The sequence below is a fragment of the Sciurus carolinensis genome, chromosome 7, assembly GCF_902686445.1.
Source record: "Sciurus carolinensis chromosome 7, mSciCar1.2, whole genome shotgun sequence".
Taxonomy (NCBI): domain Eukaryota; kingdom Metazoa; phylum Chordata; class Mammalia; order Rodentia; family Sciuridae; genus Sciurus; species Sciurus carolinensis.
Window position 1 is genome coordinate 8,148,181 of NC_062219.1, and position 16,322 is coordinate 8,164,502.

The 16,322-nt window shown below is 43.9% G+C and overlaps 1 protein-coding gene across 1 annotated transcript; it reads left to right on the top strand.

Annotated features, from left to right (window-relative positions):
• Positions 1-2,703: 2,703 nt before the first annotated feature.
• On the top strand, positions 2,704-15,834 carry Sod2 (superoxide dismutase 2). Its single transcript, XM_047558557.1, has 5 exons — positions 2,704-2,854; positions 2,984-3,186; positions 8,335-8,451; positions 10,575-10,754; positions 13,165-15,834. Exons 1-5 carry the CDS (start codon positions 2,832-2,834, stop codon positions 13,308-13,310), a joined length of 669 nt encoding a protein of 222 aa, XP_047414513.1. The 5' UTR covers positions 2,704-2,831; the 3' UTR covers positions 13,311-15,834.
• The last annotated feature ends 488 nt before the right edge of the window (positions 15,835-16,322 follow it).

The window sequence follows — 16,322 nt, forward strand, 5'->3', positions numbered from 1 at the left end:
GTACATGTACTATGGGCGTCTCATGAAGGCCATGAAATAGCCTGAGGAAGTTTATCTGAGAGAAGTGCATACTCATGGTGCTCTGATGTTGCAGAGGATGTCGTGAGCTGCCTGGAATAAGAGCAAGAACCCAGTTGACAGTAATGTAACTTCCTGCGGGTACGTGAATGGGAGGTTCTCCTTTCACAGGTCACCTGAAAAAGAAAAAGAAGCTAGTTTATTAGGTGTGCAAGGCAAGGATGACCATCAACTTCTCTTTATCTCCCGCCCCCAACCTCCTTGGTCTCAGTGCTTGGTGCTCCGGAGGTTGGATGGTCTTTTGAAAGGATGGAGCTGAGGCAGTTATGATGTTAGGTATACTTCTTTTTGCTGCTGTCACTCCCCCTGTCCCCAACATTTGTTGCTTGTTTTTGAACATACCCTAGTGTGGAAAGCCATCCATATCTACCAGAATCGGATTTGGCTGAGCCAGGGGATACAGAAGTCTGACTCTCAGGAACTGGCAGTCATGACAGACTGTTCCAGATAACCTAGGAAGCAGTGGCCCTGTGTGGGCGTGGCTTACCGTCTAATTGGTATGCTAGTTCTCTGAGCAAATGGCTTCTTTAGCTCCACCCCATCCTTTTCCTTGCAGAAGAAGCCCCTCCTGGTCCCCCCTGTGTGTCTCAAATAAAGGAGAGGTGGGCTACTCCATGTTGCTAGAGGCCAAATCTGGTATAGCCCGACCTGTCACACCCCCTCCCATTTGAAAAGAGTATTGACTCTTGTGTGTTTATTGACTAGATGTTTATAGGTAATTGATTTATTGCTGCCAAGCTGACCGGCAGTTTACGCTTCCCTTATCCACTCCAGAGGTGGCTGAAACCCCTGCACCCTTGGGGTCAGTTAGTCTCAAAGTAAGCATATCTGTACAGACAAGAAGTGCGCTCAAACAGCTTGACCATGCTCTGAGTGACATTCTGTTCTCACTAGATCAAGCCCCTTCATTACAGTGCCCACCCCACCACTGAATTCTCTTGTTTCACCCTTCAAAAGGCTGTTTTCCCCCAAGTTCCCATAGCTAGCACTCTAAAAGTGGCCGCTACACCTTTTGCTGGGATTAATGTGTTAGCTTCCTAACTAGCCTTTGTCCTCATGAAAAACTACTTTTGGGGGTCTGACCTCAGCTAACAGATGGCTCAGCTTCCCTTGCCAACCATATCAAACCCATGCTCTTCTGCGTTTTAAGAATTTCCATAATGAGGACCCAACCTGAATTTCCTCCTTCACCCCAACACATGCCCTGAGTTTCATTCTCCTGCCATCTGTAAACAAGCCCAGCCCTTCCTGGAAGTTCCTCCTAGCCTGATGGGAAACCTAGTCATCCTTGGAAGGGCTGCAAAGGGGGTGGAAGAAAACAACAGAAATCCTACTCAGCACCAGCTCCCCAGCCCGCTTTTTCTGAGAGGGATCTGGCTGTGTTGCCTAGGCTGGCCTCCAGTTTGTGGACTTCAGTGGTGCTCCCACCTCAGCTACCTTGGTAGCCGGGACTTCGGCTGGCACTGCCATCCTGGTGTTGCATCCTTTGATATTCTATTCAGTAAAGACCCAAATCATGTCAAAGACAGGTTAATGTTTTCCTAATTAGCACAAGTCATGATTTTAATTGTTGAGAAAACGTTTGGTACAGCTTATTGGACTATAAAACAGCACAGGAAAGATTTCTCTGTTGTTCTGTAGCTTGACTGACTGGGTTTAGTATTCAGGAAGTATAAACTTGAGTTTTGGGTTCTAATTCCAACTTTTTTTTTGTTTGTTTGTACTGGGGATTGAACCCAGGGATGCTCTAACACTGAACTACATCCCCACTCTTTTTTATTTTTTATTTTGAGACAGGGTCTCACTAAGTTGCCAAGGCTGGTCTTGAATTTGCAATCCTCCTGCCTCAACCTCCAGAGGCCCTCGGTGTGTGGACATGCGCCACCTTGTTGCCTCTAATCCCCGACTCTTACCTTATTAACGTGGGACCACTGCAAGCTGTTTAACCTCAGTGACACGATTTCATTGTCGCCTGGAGCCGACAACACACACATTTAAAAAGATAAATGAATGTAAATCTTGCAGTGTAGTCCATGGTAGACGTTCAATAGCAGCACTAATGTTAGGCGGCCAGCGGGGGATAGATAGGGCTGGCCTGGCCTCTGGTCGGGTGAAGGCCCCAAGGTCAGTTTACTTGCAAAGCAAGGTCACTGGGGGCATCTGGCAAGAAGACTAAACATGAGGGCACTCCCTTCACTCTCCACTAACACGCTGGCTGGGAGACCCTGCCTTCCCGAGGGACGGTCCCCGAGGCCCACAGAAAGAGAGCCAAAGTCTCAAAACCTTTCCAGGGGCGGCCTCCCCACCCAGAGCGCAGCAGCACCACCGCAGCAAGGAGGGGCAGAGCGGCAAAGGGCCTTGCGGGCCACGCCTCCGGAGGGGCGGAGACTGGGGGGGGGGCGGGCCCTCGGACCGTACCAATTGCACACATGGGGGGGTAACGTGCGACTTTCTCTCGCAACACGTCACAGAACCGCGGCAGATAGGCAGCGGGGTGGTAGCGACAGAAAGCAGGTTTGAAGCCCCTTCTTGCAGTCCCCTGGGTCCAGGGTGTGAGGCCTACGCGGGAGGACAGGCCTACGGCCGCCCGGGTCCCCCCGCGTCCCTCCCGTGGTGGGCGCGGCCGGAGGGGGCGGGGCCCGACGCGGCTGTCCTTGTGCGCGGCCGCGGACGCCGCGGTGCAGACGCTCGCTCGCCGGGGTCTGCGCCGGGTTTGAGAGGCTCTGAGGCTGCAGTCGCGGGCAGAGAGCGCTATGTTGTGCCGGGCGGCGTGCAGGTGAGGCGCGGGCGCCGGTGCCCGGGGCGAGCACCGCCGGGGGCGGCAGGCGTCCGGTGCGCGCGTGGGGAGGTGGGCGGGCGGGCGCTGGCGGGCCGCGCGTGACCGGCGGTGCCCTCTGCCTTCCAGCGCGGGCGCGAGGCTGGCCCCGGCCCTGGGGGCCCTGGGCTGCCGGCAGAAGCACAGCCTCCCCGACCTGCCCTATGACTACGGCGCCCTGGAGCCGCACATCAACGCCCAGATCATGCAGCTGCACCACAGCAAGCACCACGCGGCCTACGTGAACAACCTGAACGCCACCGAGGAGCAGTACCGCGAGGCGCTGGCCAAGGGTGGGTGCCCGCGCCCGCGGAGCCCCGCTCGGGGTTCGCCCCAGCGCGAGACCGCCCTGAAACACGGTCCTCCTTACTGCCCTGTGTCCTGATTAGTTTATGTGAACTTTCCTTACTGTCTCGGAAGACGGGGGTCCCACGAAGGGACTTGTTAGTGCCTTTTACACTTCGAAGTCGGTTTTGTTTCCCATGTTGGAGAATCGTAGAGCCCTTGAGAGGGAGCGCTTCGCTAGCTCGTGCCTGCATACTAGCATTTAGAATTTGCACTTGTTATGTAATGTGCTCTTAGGAGTGATTGGCCTCTCAGGTAGGTTTGCCAACCATTTGCAGCAGGGCGGAGAGCACCCGTACACTTGTGGCCCAGACGCAAGTGCCCTTGAGTGTTGGGGTCAGTCCTGAAAGAGGTGGGCTGGGGTTTTGCTGTCCCCACTTACTGTCTGTGTGTCTGGGCCTACGTGGAGGAGGACAGCTTCTCTGCCTCCTTTTTCAGGTGCACTGTAGCATTAAGCAAGCAGTGTCAGGTGTGGTCCCTCTGATAGTGGGAGACCAAGGGAGGAGACTGCGTGGTGATATGAACAGTAGTCCTTGACATCTTCCTGGAACTTCCTGAGAGTCCATCCTAGGGCTGGGAGATACCCTGTATCCTGAGCTGCCCCGCACTGTGAAATTTATTTACTTTATGCAGGAGAGAAGAGGCAGGAGTTAGCATTCTGATGGTCAGTATTCAAAAGCACTTACCTGGCTGTGAGACAGGTCAGGCCCCTGTAGACTTGATTTCTTGATTTAACTTAGGGGGTCCAAGTTCACAATAAAAATAGTCATTCTGTGAGAAACTGTTTGTAAATTGAATTAATATATCATATGATGTTAACTTTTTTTTTTTTTGTACCAGGAATTGAACCCAGGGGTGCTTAACCACTGAGCCACACATCCCCAGCCCTTTTTATTTTTCTCTTTGAGACAAGATCTAGATTATTTAGGGCCTCATTAAGTTGCTGAACCTGGCTTTGAACTTGTGATCTGCCGGTCTCAGCCTCCTAAGTCGCTGAGATTATAGGTATGGGCATGGCACCTGGCTATTTTTTTTTTTTTTTGGATGAGCTGAGTTGATAAAACCAGTAGCCCATGGACTTTTTGTGTTTTTGCCTCTGGAGGTATATGTGGAAATATTGTGTTTTAATATCTAAGCAAATAATATTTTGTCCTTTTTCCATTAGTTTGCACAACAGAAAAATAACTGATAGTTGCTTTCAGATTATCTATATTGTTTGATAAACTACACAGTAAAGAAAATTTACTTTTTTTTTTTTTTTTTTTTTTTTGGGCGGTGCTGGGGATTGAACTCAGGGTCTTGTGCTTACGCGGCAAGTGCTCTACCAACTGAGCTATCTCCCCAGCTAGAAGTGTACTTTTATTGAATTTCAGGCCTGTGAAATTTGTTGAGTGATTTTCAGAGTGTTATCTGGTTGACGAGAGGCATCTAGTGGAAAGATGTAGTATTTCAGCTGGATCGTGTGCCAGGTAAATGACTAGACCCAAAGAGGAGGAAGTTACCACATTCTGGAAGATTTGCTTGCAACAATCAGATGAACCTTGAATACGGGAAAAGGCTGTGATTTAGGAAATAACAAGTGCGTGAGGGATGTGGTAATGGGGAAGCTGGGGAAGCTCCCAGTTGTGAAAGTATTTCCAGCACAGCAGCGTCCGACACCTGGGAAACGGTCTTGCCAAGATTTTACAGACAGTGCAGTTTAATCCCTTGTGGAATCAAAGCTTTGCTTCTTTAGTGAGAATCAGAAAAGAAAAGTGCTGTCACACTGCAGTATTATATTGCCTGTGAGTTAATAGGTACTCGCAGAGCTCCCTGTACATAGAGATTGTATTTTTGAAATTATTTTCAAGTTAGACTTTCATATCTCCAAGATTGGGATAAGAGTATAAGTAACATAATAATCTCATCATAACTGACTTTTCAACCGAAAGTTCTTAACTTTTATTTTATTGCATTTGAGGAGAAAAACCTGATCTGAAGCCAAAAAAAAGTTAAACTTCAGAAAAGTCTAAAGAGCAGGTTTTTAAGCCCCTAAATGTCTATTAAAATCTAAAATTAGCTAAGCAAACTTTAAGATGTTGAGATTATAAATTTTTATTTTTTTGACGTATTGGGGATTAAGAGATTGAACCCAGGGCCTGGCATATGCCAGGGAAGCACTGAGCTATTTCCCCAGCCCTTTTTATTTTGTTTTGTAACAGGCTAACCTTGAATTTACAGTCCTTCAGCCTCAGCCTACTAAGTAGCCAGGGTTACATGCATGCACTACTGTGCCCAGCTCAAAATTTTGCGTTTATTAGATTATTCATGTTTCCTTCCTTCCCATTTAGAAAAACAAACTGGGGCATGCTGGTAATCCCAGAGACTGGAGGCTGAGGCAGGAGGATTGCAAATTGGAGACCAGTCTCAGTAACTGTCTCAAAATGAAAATGAATTGGGGGGCTGGGGAGATAGCTCAGCTGGTAGAGTGCTTGCCTCGCAAGCACAAGGCCCTGAGTTCGATCCCCAGTACTGCAAAAAAAAAAAAAAAAAAAAAAAAAAAAAAGAAAGAAAATGAATTGGGGATATTGCTCAATGGGAGAGCACCCCTGGGTTTGATCCCTAGTACTGCAACAACAAAAAAGCATAAAACCTGTGTTTACATTTTTAGGGTGATTCCAAGGAAAATCAACAAGGGAAGCACTGATTTATAAGTATATTTTTATACATTTGATAATAGTTTTTATATTTGTAAATACTTGAAGAATGAAAAAAATTGGTATCTTGAGAGAAAATCCTCAGAGGTTATCTGTGGATTCAGATAATCACTTAATCCTCTCCTCCTGAATTGCTTAACAATCGGAGATTTGGCCTTGTTTCAAGAAGATAGGATTTCTTACCTCAGTTCTTTTTCCCCTGCTTCAGTACTGTGGATTGAACTCCCCAGCACTGTTTTTATTTTTTATTTTGAGACAGGGCCTTGCTGAGTTATCTAGGCTGGCCTCCAGTTTGTGATCTTCCTGCTTCAGCCTCTGAAGTAGCTGGAGTGACAGGCATGCGCCACCTCACCTGCACCTAGGTTCTTCAGAGTTCAGAACAGAAGTTGAGAACCTGTTCCCGGTTGTCGGCTCCAGGAGCGCAGACCTCTCAGCGGTTCCCTTTCACGTTGCTTCTCCTGATATTTTGAATACTAAGCACTTGAAACATTTCGAACAAGGGAATTTCTATTTTTTCCTACTACTTCAGTTAATCTGTAGTTTCTGGAAGGAACAAAAAAATTCACTTTACCTACTTGTTTATCAAGCTGGAAAAAACCCTTTTTTATTTTATCTAGTGTTTTGAGAATATATTCAGATAGTTTAAACATGACATTCTTTTTTTTTTTTTTAAACTGTAGATTAAAGAAGGTTAATTTTTTCTCAGAAATTGCACTCAATGTATTTAATCATCTAGTGAATCAAGAAATATTTATTGAGTGCCTGCTGTGTATCGGGGCAGTATGTTAGGAACTGAGAACAGAAGCCATACACAGAAGCCACTGTGCCAGTGACTTGGGAGACTTGGGCAGGAGGATCATAAGTTTGAGGCCAGCCTCAGCAATTTAGAGACCCCCATCTCAAAATAAAAACATGAAAAGGGCTGAAGCTATAGTTCGCTGGTAGAACACCCCTGGGTTCAGTCCCCAGTACCAGAAACAAAAAATGGAAAACCAAACCGTCACCCTCACTGGGAGACATGAGCAGTGTGCCAGGGGTTACATGGCCTTCTAGAAAGACAGGTAGGATAAGGGGCCTGGAGGGTGACGGGAACTGCCAGTTTGTACGTCCCGGCTAAAGTCTGGTGAGGGTGCTGTTTGAGTGGAGGTCTGAAGGAGAGGCACGAGGGCCAAGCCTGAGGCCGCAGCTGGGAAGCGTGTTCCGGCAGAGGCAGCAGTGGTCAGCCTTGGCAGGAGCCCGCTGAGCTCATCGTGGAAAACCCGTGGGCCAGTGTGGCTGGCAACACATCGGTGACTTGCCTCCTCGTAGTTAGGACTTAGGGTTGGCTCCTCTCAAGGACACCTGTTGGAAAGGGGGTGTGGCCCTGATGCAGGTGGGGTCCACTGCTGCTGCGCACCGACAGGTAGCAGCAGAGTTATGGAGAAGGGATTGGACTCTGGATGTCTTTTTTTTGGGGGGTGGGGTACTGGGATTGAATCCAGGGGTGCTCTACCACAGCTTCCTTCCAGCCATTTTTAATTTTTAATTTTTAAGAAAGGGTCTTTTGAGGTTGTAGAGACTGGCCTTGAACTTGCAATTCTGCTATGACCTCCAGAGTTGCAGGGATTACAGGCGAGCAGCACTGTTTCCTAGGGGGAGAGCTGGTTTTGCTGATGGATGTGCTAATGGATTGGGTATAGGATGAGAAAGGAGAGGAAGTAAGTTTGGGGTTGTAAATCAGGAGTTTAGTGTGAGTAAGTTGAGTTTTTTGTTAATGTCACTTCAAAATGTTTGCTTCTTGGTGCAGTGGCACATGCTCGTAATCCCAGTGGCTTGGGAGGCTGAGGCAGGAGGATCACAATGAGTTCAAAGCCAGCCTCAGCAATAGTGACGTGCTGAGCAACTCAGTGAGATCCTGTCTCTAAATATAAAGTACAGAATAGGGCTGAGGATGTGGCTCAGTGGTCGAGTGCCCCTGAGTTCAATCCCCAGTACCCCCACCCCCCCAAAAAAGAGTTTCCCAATAAATAGTTACCTGTTTTGAAAATGGGAGCCGAAACTTTCTCATGTTGTAGGTGTAGCTCATTTACTGTACTTTCTCTGCTCTCGTTGGTGGTTTATTGCTGAAGTCTGTTCTGTATAAGAGAACCAGAGCCTTTGGCCATCAGGAGTGAATCTTCTCCTAGCTTTGCCTTCCCTGCTGTGCTCACCAGTTCTGCATGTGATTAATTGAACTGAAAATCCACTGGGTGCATAATTTTGGGAGAGTCCTTTTTTTTGGAAGTTGCTGAGTTTTAGAACAAACTGGGACATAATAGATAAATTGGTATAATTATCTGATGTTGCACAAAGGAAAAATAGTGTTAGGATGGTTAAAGGATGAAAATATTTAAAAAATGTGTTTGTATTTTGACATTTCAGGAGATGTTACAACTCAGGTAGCCCTTCAGCCTGCCCTGAAGTTCAATGGAGGAGGTCACATCAATCACACCATTTTCTGGACAAATTTGAGTCCTAATGGTGGTGGAGAACCCAAAGGTTGGTATATATTGGTTCAACCTTATCTATATTTTTGCATAGTAGGAAAGATTGTTGATTTTTTTTCCTTTTTTCTTTGGTACTGGACTCAAACCCAGGATCTTATGCATGCTAAGCATATACTCTACTACTGAGCTGTATCCCCAGTGCATTGTTGATTTTCTTGTTACCCTAATTCTCTCTGAAGTATCATAGTGGCATATTTTTCATAGCAAGGGGCATAACAAAGTTGTAACTTTCCAAGGAAAAAGTAGAAATGGAGAATATGTTCAGGTAGTTATGTCTTCCGTTTTCACACACACAATTTCACATACAGTGCCCCTTCTTAGTTTAAATATTAGGGAAAGACTAAGAAATGGTTTTTAGAAAAGATTAAATTTCCACTTACTAGCCCTGGGACCTCCAGGGTAAGACACTTAATCATCATACTTGCTTCATCTGTGTGAGACAGAGGGAATAAAGGGGGTTGTTTTCAAAATGTGAAGTGCTGAGAAAGGTGTCTTTATTATTAATGTTCCTGATATGAAGTTACTTCTCACAGGAAATTAGGTTTTCCAGATATTTTTTAAAAAATTGCAAGTAGGGCTGAAGCTGTAGCTCAGTGTAGCTCAGTGTAGCTGTAGAACACTTGCCTAGCATGTGCGAGGCCCTGGGTTCAAAAAACAAAACAAACCCCCTGCAGGTAACAAGGGCATACAGAGCTGGATGTCTGGTTCACCATTGTCAGTGTGGCTATCTGGGCAGCTTGAGGCTCAGTTGACCTAGTTATCCCCCCGCCCTGCCCCCTGCAGGTATGGAGCATAAGTACAAGGTTCCTTTTTTTATAGGACAGTTGCTGAAGGCCATCAAATGTGACTTCAGTTTCTTAGAGAGTTTTAGGAGAAACTGACAGTCCAGTCCATAAGTCTGGACTCCTTACACATACTCTAAATTTCTGTGATTTTACTGTTTTTTTTAATATGTATATATTGTTTTAGTTGTGATTGACACAACAACTTTATTTTATTTTATTTATTTTTATGTGGTGCTGAGGATTGAACCCAGTGCCTCACACATGCTAGGCAAGAGCTCTCCTGAGCCTGACCCCAGCCTTTACTATTTGTTTCTAATCAGCATTATCGCAGGCAGCCCCTTTTATGCCTGGGAAAGAAACAGTTTCCCTTGGGGTGATATTAAATGGGGGAGTAAGTCTGGGAAAATAGAAAATTTATTCCTTCTGAGTGAGGCCTTAGAATTGTGACTAAATGCTTTTGAGGTTTTGTCAGCTACCAGAATATCAAATATACCAATATTCATCCAACGGTTTTGACATTCTTTGCCATTTTGTATCATCTGTACCCCTTGATTCCATTTGAACTTATAAAGATGATTACTTTTAATCCAGTAGCCTAAGAAAAGTGAGATTTTTGACCCAGTTAATTTAGTTGATATGCTCGATGTAGAATTAATTCTACAATGTTACAGAATGAAAAGACTGGCTCTTTTTTCCTTTTTTTTTTTTTCCCCTAGTATAGAAGATAGAACCTCACACTTGCTAAGCAAGTGCTCTGCCACTGAGCCGTGTCCCAGCCCAGTTATAGCTCTTCAAAGTATACCCTTAATTCAGTAATAGAAGGGAAAATCACCCTGTTTAGAATAATCAAGACAGGAAGATCATGCCTGCACAGTGGTGCACACCTGTAATCCCAGCGACTCGGAGGCTGAGGTAGGAGGGAAGATCTAGGAGCCTTGGAGAAGAACTGAATTATAGCCATAACTTTTTAGTCTCCAGTGGGGACATAGAGTAAGTAGGGTAGAAGTCAAAATAAAAATTTCTATTGAGGGGGAAACATTTTAAAGAACCAGTGGAAAATATCATTTCTTCCCTGGTGGAGACAACACAGTGAGTGGAGAAGTCCCCAGCAGCATTAGACTAGCTTCACTAAGAACCACGTGGGTTGTAGCCGAGACACATCCTGCTGTCAGCAGGAGGAAAGCTGGTGTGATGTAGGCTTGCTGGAGTATGTTTATCTTTTGTATGTTGTTTGTCTGTTTCTTGGGCCATGTGACAGGAATATTTTAATATACATAATGTTTTATTGTGATTGTTGAAATCTCTTTGTATTTTGAATCTTTTTTTATAGGAGAGTTGCTGGAAGCCATCAAACGTGACTTTGGTTCCTTCGACAAGTTTAAGGAGAAGCTGACGGCTGTCTCTGTTGGTGTCCAGGGCTCAGGTTGGGGTTGGCTCGGTTTCAATAAGGAGCAGCGACGCTTGCAGATAGCTGCCTGTTCTAATCAGGATCCATTGCAAGGAACAACAGGTTAATTAAAAACTTATTTCATTTGGGAGATGCGGCTTATGTAAGGCACATAACTAGAAATAAGGAAAACTAAGTGTTTAAGCTTACTGTGAACATAAAATAGTTTGAACAAATCTTAATACCCAGGGTCTTGAGTAAGTAAAAAATGCCTTAAGAGTTTTTGATATTTTGAAGCTCAAGCTGGGGCCCTCATCTGCTCTGGTGCTGTCCCCTCTGCCAGCACTTGTGCTTAAGCTGGGATGAGAACTAGGCTTTCCACGCTCTGCCTTTGGTATGTGAAAGTGTTCGGCTTGGTCAGGCCGGGCGCAGCAAATCCTTCTTTTCTGTTGAGCCTGATTGAATTAGTAACCCCTAATACATGTCACTGAAGAGTGCAGGATATGGAGTCAGAAGTCACAGGCAGTCAGCTGGGGCCCTAGGCCCAGATGCAGTGAATTTTACCTGATACCTTAACATCAGGCAGTGGTAGTTCTCTGCCGCCTCTCCCCTTGTGCTCACCCAACCCACTTCCCTGACACAGTTGGATTTTGCTGGAATCTAAACAGTTTGGGAGAGTACCACAAGAATCACAGACTCGTGAGCACTGAATGCTGCCGATCAGCTGCAGCGCAGGGTCCCTGATGGAAATACTGGTTTCTGTGAGATTCCGAGCGCTGCACTTCTTTCTCTTCTGCTTGAAGAAAGCCCATTGGGTGATAAGACATGGCTGTTTACATCTTGGAAAATGATTAAAAACTTTGCTACTTTATTAATGATAAATTAGGCAACACACCTCACAGCTGGTCAAGATGTACTGGTTGAGAATTGTTTTAGTAGGAGAGTTTGAGAGTGTATTTATTTTTTCCTTTTTTATTGGTGTATTCTAGTTGTACCTAATGGTGGGATTTGTTATTACAAATTCATATGTGCACACAATATAACAATATAATTCAGCCAATATATTCCCCAGTATTTTCCATTTTTTCCTCCCTCCCCGGCCGGTCCCTTTCCTGTACTGATCTCCCTTTGACTGTAATGGGATCCCTCCTTCTACCTTTCTTTTTTTTTTTTTTTTTTTTTAATTTAATTTTTTTTTTGATTCTTTGTACACAAATGGGGCACAGCTTTTCATTTCTATGGTTGTACACGATGTAGAGTCACACCATTTGTGTAATCATACATGTACTTAGGGTGATGAGTCTGTCTCATTCCACCCTTTCCCCCGCCCCCCCTCCCCTCATTTCCCTCTACACAATCCAGCACTCCTCCATTTCCCCCTTACCCCTCCCCCTTCCACCTTTCTTTTTCTTCTCTCTAGCTTCCACATATGAGAGCAAACATATGACCCTTGACCTTCTGAGTTTGGCTTATGTTATTTAACATAACGTTCTCCAGTTCCATCCATTTTTCTGCAAATGGCATAATTTTGTTTTTCTTTATGGATGAATAAAACTCCATTGCGTACATGTACCACATCTTTCTACCCATTCATCCACTGAGGACGGATACCTAGGCTGGTTCCTAGTTTGTCCTTTGTGAATTGTGCTGCTACACACATGGACATGCCTGTAACACTGTGCTATGTAGTGTGCTGCCTTTGAGAATCTTTTTTTTAATTTATCTTTTAATTTTTTACAGACTGCATTTTGATTCATTGTACACAAATGGGGTACATCATTTCGTGTCTTTGGTTGTACACGGTTTGAGAATCTTCTTAATGAATGTTTTATGGATAGAACTGAGTTCTTCATTTACCTTGGTGGATTCCTGAAAATAGTATGTCTTCTTCAGTCCTGTTCAGCGTTCCTTGTTAACTTACTCTTTTATTAGTGCCTCATAACTGGTGTTGACTCCCTAACTGCAGATAGCTTTGGGGAGCAGACAGGTTTCTCATGAACCTCTGAGTTCTCATGCCTTTTGGAAGAGACAAGGCCTCAATCATACCCCTGCCCCAAGACATAGCTGGGAACTGGCTGACTCTTTCATGAATATGTCAGTATTTTAAAAATAGCTATTAAAGTACTGTAGTTACTTGATTTTCCCAAGTCTTTTTTTTTTTTTTTTTTGACATTGAGATCAAACTCAGGACTACTCTCCCACTGAACTATGACCCCAGCACTTTTTATTTGGAGATAGAGTCTTGCTAAGTTGCCCAGGCTGGCTTCAAACTTGAGATCTTTCTGCCTCAGCCTCCTAAGTAGCTGGGATCCAAATCTAACTTAATTATTTTTACTATTTATCACATTTTCTTCTAAAATAAAGTTTAAAATCTTTTATTTATAGGAATATTCTTACACAAAAAACAAGAAATAGGTAAAATTGTTATAAAGGGTAATTTTGTGTACATAGAATAATAAAAATTTAAATTGGAAAGCTGCAATGTTTTAGATTGAAATTTAAAGATTTTGCTTTTTTCTCTTCTTTCTCATAGGTCTTATTCCACTGCTGGGGATTGATGTATGGGAGCATGCTTATTACCTTCAGTATAAAAATGTCAGACCTGATTATCTAAAAGCTATTTGGAATGTAATCAACTGGGACAATGTAACTGAAAGATACATGGCCTGCAAAAAGTAAAACATTATCATTATATTGAGTATGTTAAACTTTGACTATTTTTCTAGTAGAGTACTGCAATATACTAATAAGCCACTTGATTACAGCACTTACTGATGTTAATATATGACATATGATGGTATATTGATGTTCACATATTTGATAACAATTAGTGTCGTGAATAATTTCCTACTTTAGAATTTTGTTATTAGGGAGGATCATTATGTTGGAGGATCATTACTGCTCTGTGTGATTCAGTCTTAATTTCTTCAGACAGCTGAACCTGCTAGTTCATAATTGTCATCATAAAACAATAAAAAATATTCTATCCCTGTATTTTGGAGCTTATGGAAAGCCTTGGTAATTCCATTCTATTGCACATACTAAAAATGTAATCTTTTGGCCCAGTTGTCACAGTAAAATAGGAAACTGAATATTTCTCTTTTGTACTGAAAATTGTTCTTTTTGTGCATAGTGCTCTGTCTAGTGAGTGGTACTTCTGGTGGCTATCTCCCCATGGTCGCTATGGTCACATGTATAAATAGTTAACCCATCTTGTCATTTAAAAAACATAACTTAGTGATGATTGAGAACTGCTTTATTACGAGGAGATAATCATGCCTCTGGACTTACAGAGGCTGGTGTAAAATTTTGTTCTCAGACACAGAAGTACGTATTTATAAAAGTGCTCTGGGTGGGCACATCAGGGCCTGGTTGGCACTGCTGGCAGCGGGGACCGCGGGGTGAGGCCTCGACATCCTGGGCACTCCCCTTCTCTCCATCCTGTTGAAGGGCCTCCCTCCTGAAGGCTGCGCCTGACCAGATGCCCCCTTCCCTCATGGAGGCAGGTGAATTTCTGCCTGGCATCAGCGCCGTCTCCCTCAGGAGACCTCGTTTCCAAAGACACGTTTTGTATTTCTCTTTTCTTCTAAAGAATCTGTGGCCACTACAGACTCAACAGAGGGAAAACTACCCCTAGTCAGCGGCAGCACTTGCGTCCGCCCTGCGTGGTTCCGCACAGGAGCACACAGTGCACGTGCTGCTTACACGCGGCAGGGACTCTGCTGTGTCTGGCTCGTCACGCTTCTTCACCTTCACCGTCTTCCTACTTATTCTTAATGGCTCAGTGACACTTTATCAATTGGGCATTTCCTCATCTATTTCACAGTTTTATTACTTAGTATTTCACTTGCTTTTATTTATCACCAGTTGTGCTCTTGTGAGCAACCCTGTGCATGTAGGTTTTACCACCTGTTGGGCTATTTCCTTTATTATATAGGTTTTTTCTTGACCTATTTATTAATATTTTCCCAAGGTCATTTAAAATATCCACCTCTTCCAACTTAATTTTTGCTTTTCTTTTCATGGAAAAATGGAGTAACTTAGCAGTTTCAATATTGAAGACTGAAGTTTAAAAAAAAACAAAACACCTTAAATTCAAGGTATTTTTCTTTAGAATCCAGTTAGTAAAGTATTTAGGCTTTCTGAACATCAGCAGTGTTGGCTGTTGACAACCGTGTGTACGTGTGTGTGCGTGCATGGATTCAGACACCTCGGAGACTGATTGCTGTCCTTTATGTCACAGGGGCATGACTCTCAGAGTGCAGATGGGAGTCATGTGGTTACCACCGGCCTGAAGCATGAGGCAGTGGACTCTGTTTAGTAGATCTTCTAGGAAAGTGGGTCTTTTTGAGAGATGGGCTTTTGAATACACATCATCTGTTCCATCAGGGTTTGTCTTGAGCTAACCAAGATTTGCAGAGTCTACTGACGCAAGCTTCCAGATTTTAAAACAATTCAGTGTTGAAATTTCTACGAGGCTCTATTTTTGCTTTGGCTTTCCTGTTGAGGAGCCTGAGGGAAGCACACCGTCCTCACTGTTGTGTCTCTTCCATGCTGGGTTGAGGTTAAGAGACCGAGAGGATTTATGTTCTCACAACTTTAATCATCCTGCAAAAAATGAAGCTAAAACTGTTTAGCTCTCTTTTCCATAATAAGAAAAAGAAGTACAATTTCCATTTTGTGGAAAAGAACAAATATTGTTCATGCAAGGATTTCTGTGACCAGATCAGCAGTGCCTGCTGCACTCTTAATTGTGCTGAGGGAAACAGGCAAGCAATACATATATTTTCTTTGTATTTGTTGCTCAAACATGTATAGCAATTAAACTTTGATATGTTGAGAAATTGCTGTATCACAGCCCTCAATTTCAGGGCCTTAAAATGAGATTTGAGTTTCTGTTGAGCACCTTTAAAAAAGTAATATCAAAACTGTAAAATGAAGGTTGATGTGTGTTGTGAGTCATGTCTGAAACTGGGTGTAGATGGGTTGTATTTCCTGATTCAGTTTCAGGGCAACTACTCTGGGAGAGCTGTTGGGAACATGTTTGATAAATGACTGCTCCTCCTCTTCAGTCTTGTGCTGCTGCTCTCGTCAATCTGAGGGCTGTCCTCAGATACGCTCCAACCCTGGGACCTGCTGAAACCCTGTAAGATTCAGGATAGCTTTCATTTAATTCATTAAAGAAACATTGATTTTCCTATTGCACGTGTGAAGTTGTCTGATTGTTAGTAAGAGTCTGTTAACTATTCAGAGGTCTCCATAATGCATAAGTGTCAAACATAAGCAATACCACAATGCTCTATCATTTTCACTGCCTTTCTGTGGAAAAGGAATACCAAATGAGAGGTAGTTGAAATTTTACTCTTAAAATCCAGAAGGTGCTGGGTGCATCTGTAATTCCAGCAGCTCAGGAGGCTGAGGCAGGAGGATTGTTAGTTCAAAGCCAGCCTCAGCAACTCAGTGAGACCCTGCCTTTAAATAAAATATAAAAAGTGATGGGGAATGTGGATCAGTGGTTAAGCACCCCTGGGTTCAATCCCTGGTACCAAAAAAAAAAAAAAAAAAAAAAATCCCCAAACAAACAAACAAATCCCCAGAAGGCATCTGAACTATTGTCATTTCTGTGGTAACACCATTTAATTATATAAAAGCATGTAGTAAACAGTATTAAGGATATAGGGAAACAAAAAG

Bases quoted from the DNA above. Each gene is read 5' to 3' on its own strand.
- Sod2 (XM_047558557.1), top strand. From the start codon at position 2,832: ATGTTGTGCCGGGCGGCGTGCAG. The intron at 3,187-8,334 runs GTGGGTGCCCGC...TTGACATTTCAG, and splicing joins CCGCGAGGCGCTGGCCAAGG to GAGATGTTACAACTCAGGTA. The intron at 8,452-10,574 runs GTTGGTATATAT...CTTTTTTTATAG, and splicing joins TGGTGGTGGAGAACCCAAAG to GAGAGTTGCTGGAAGCCATC.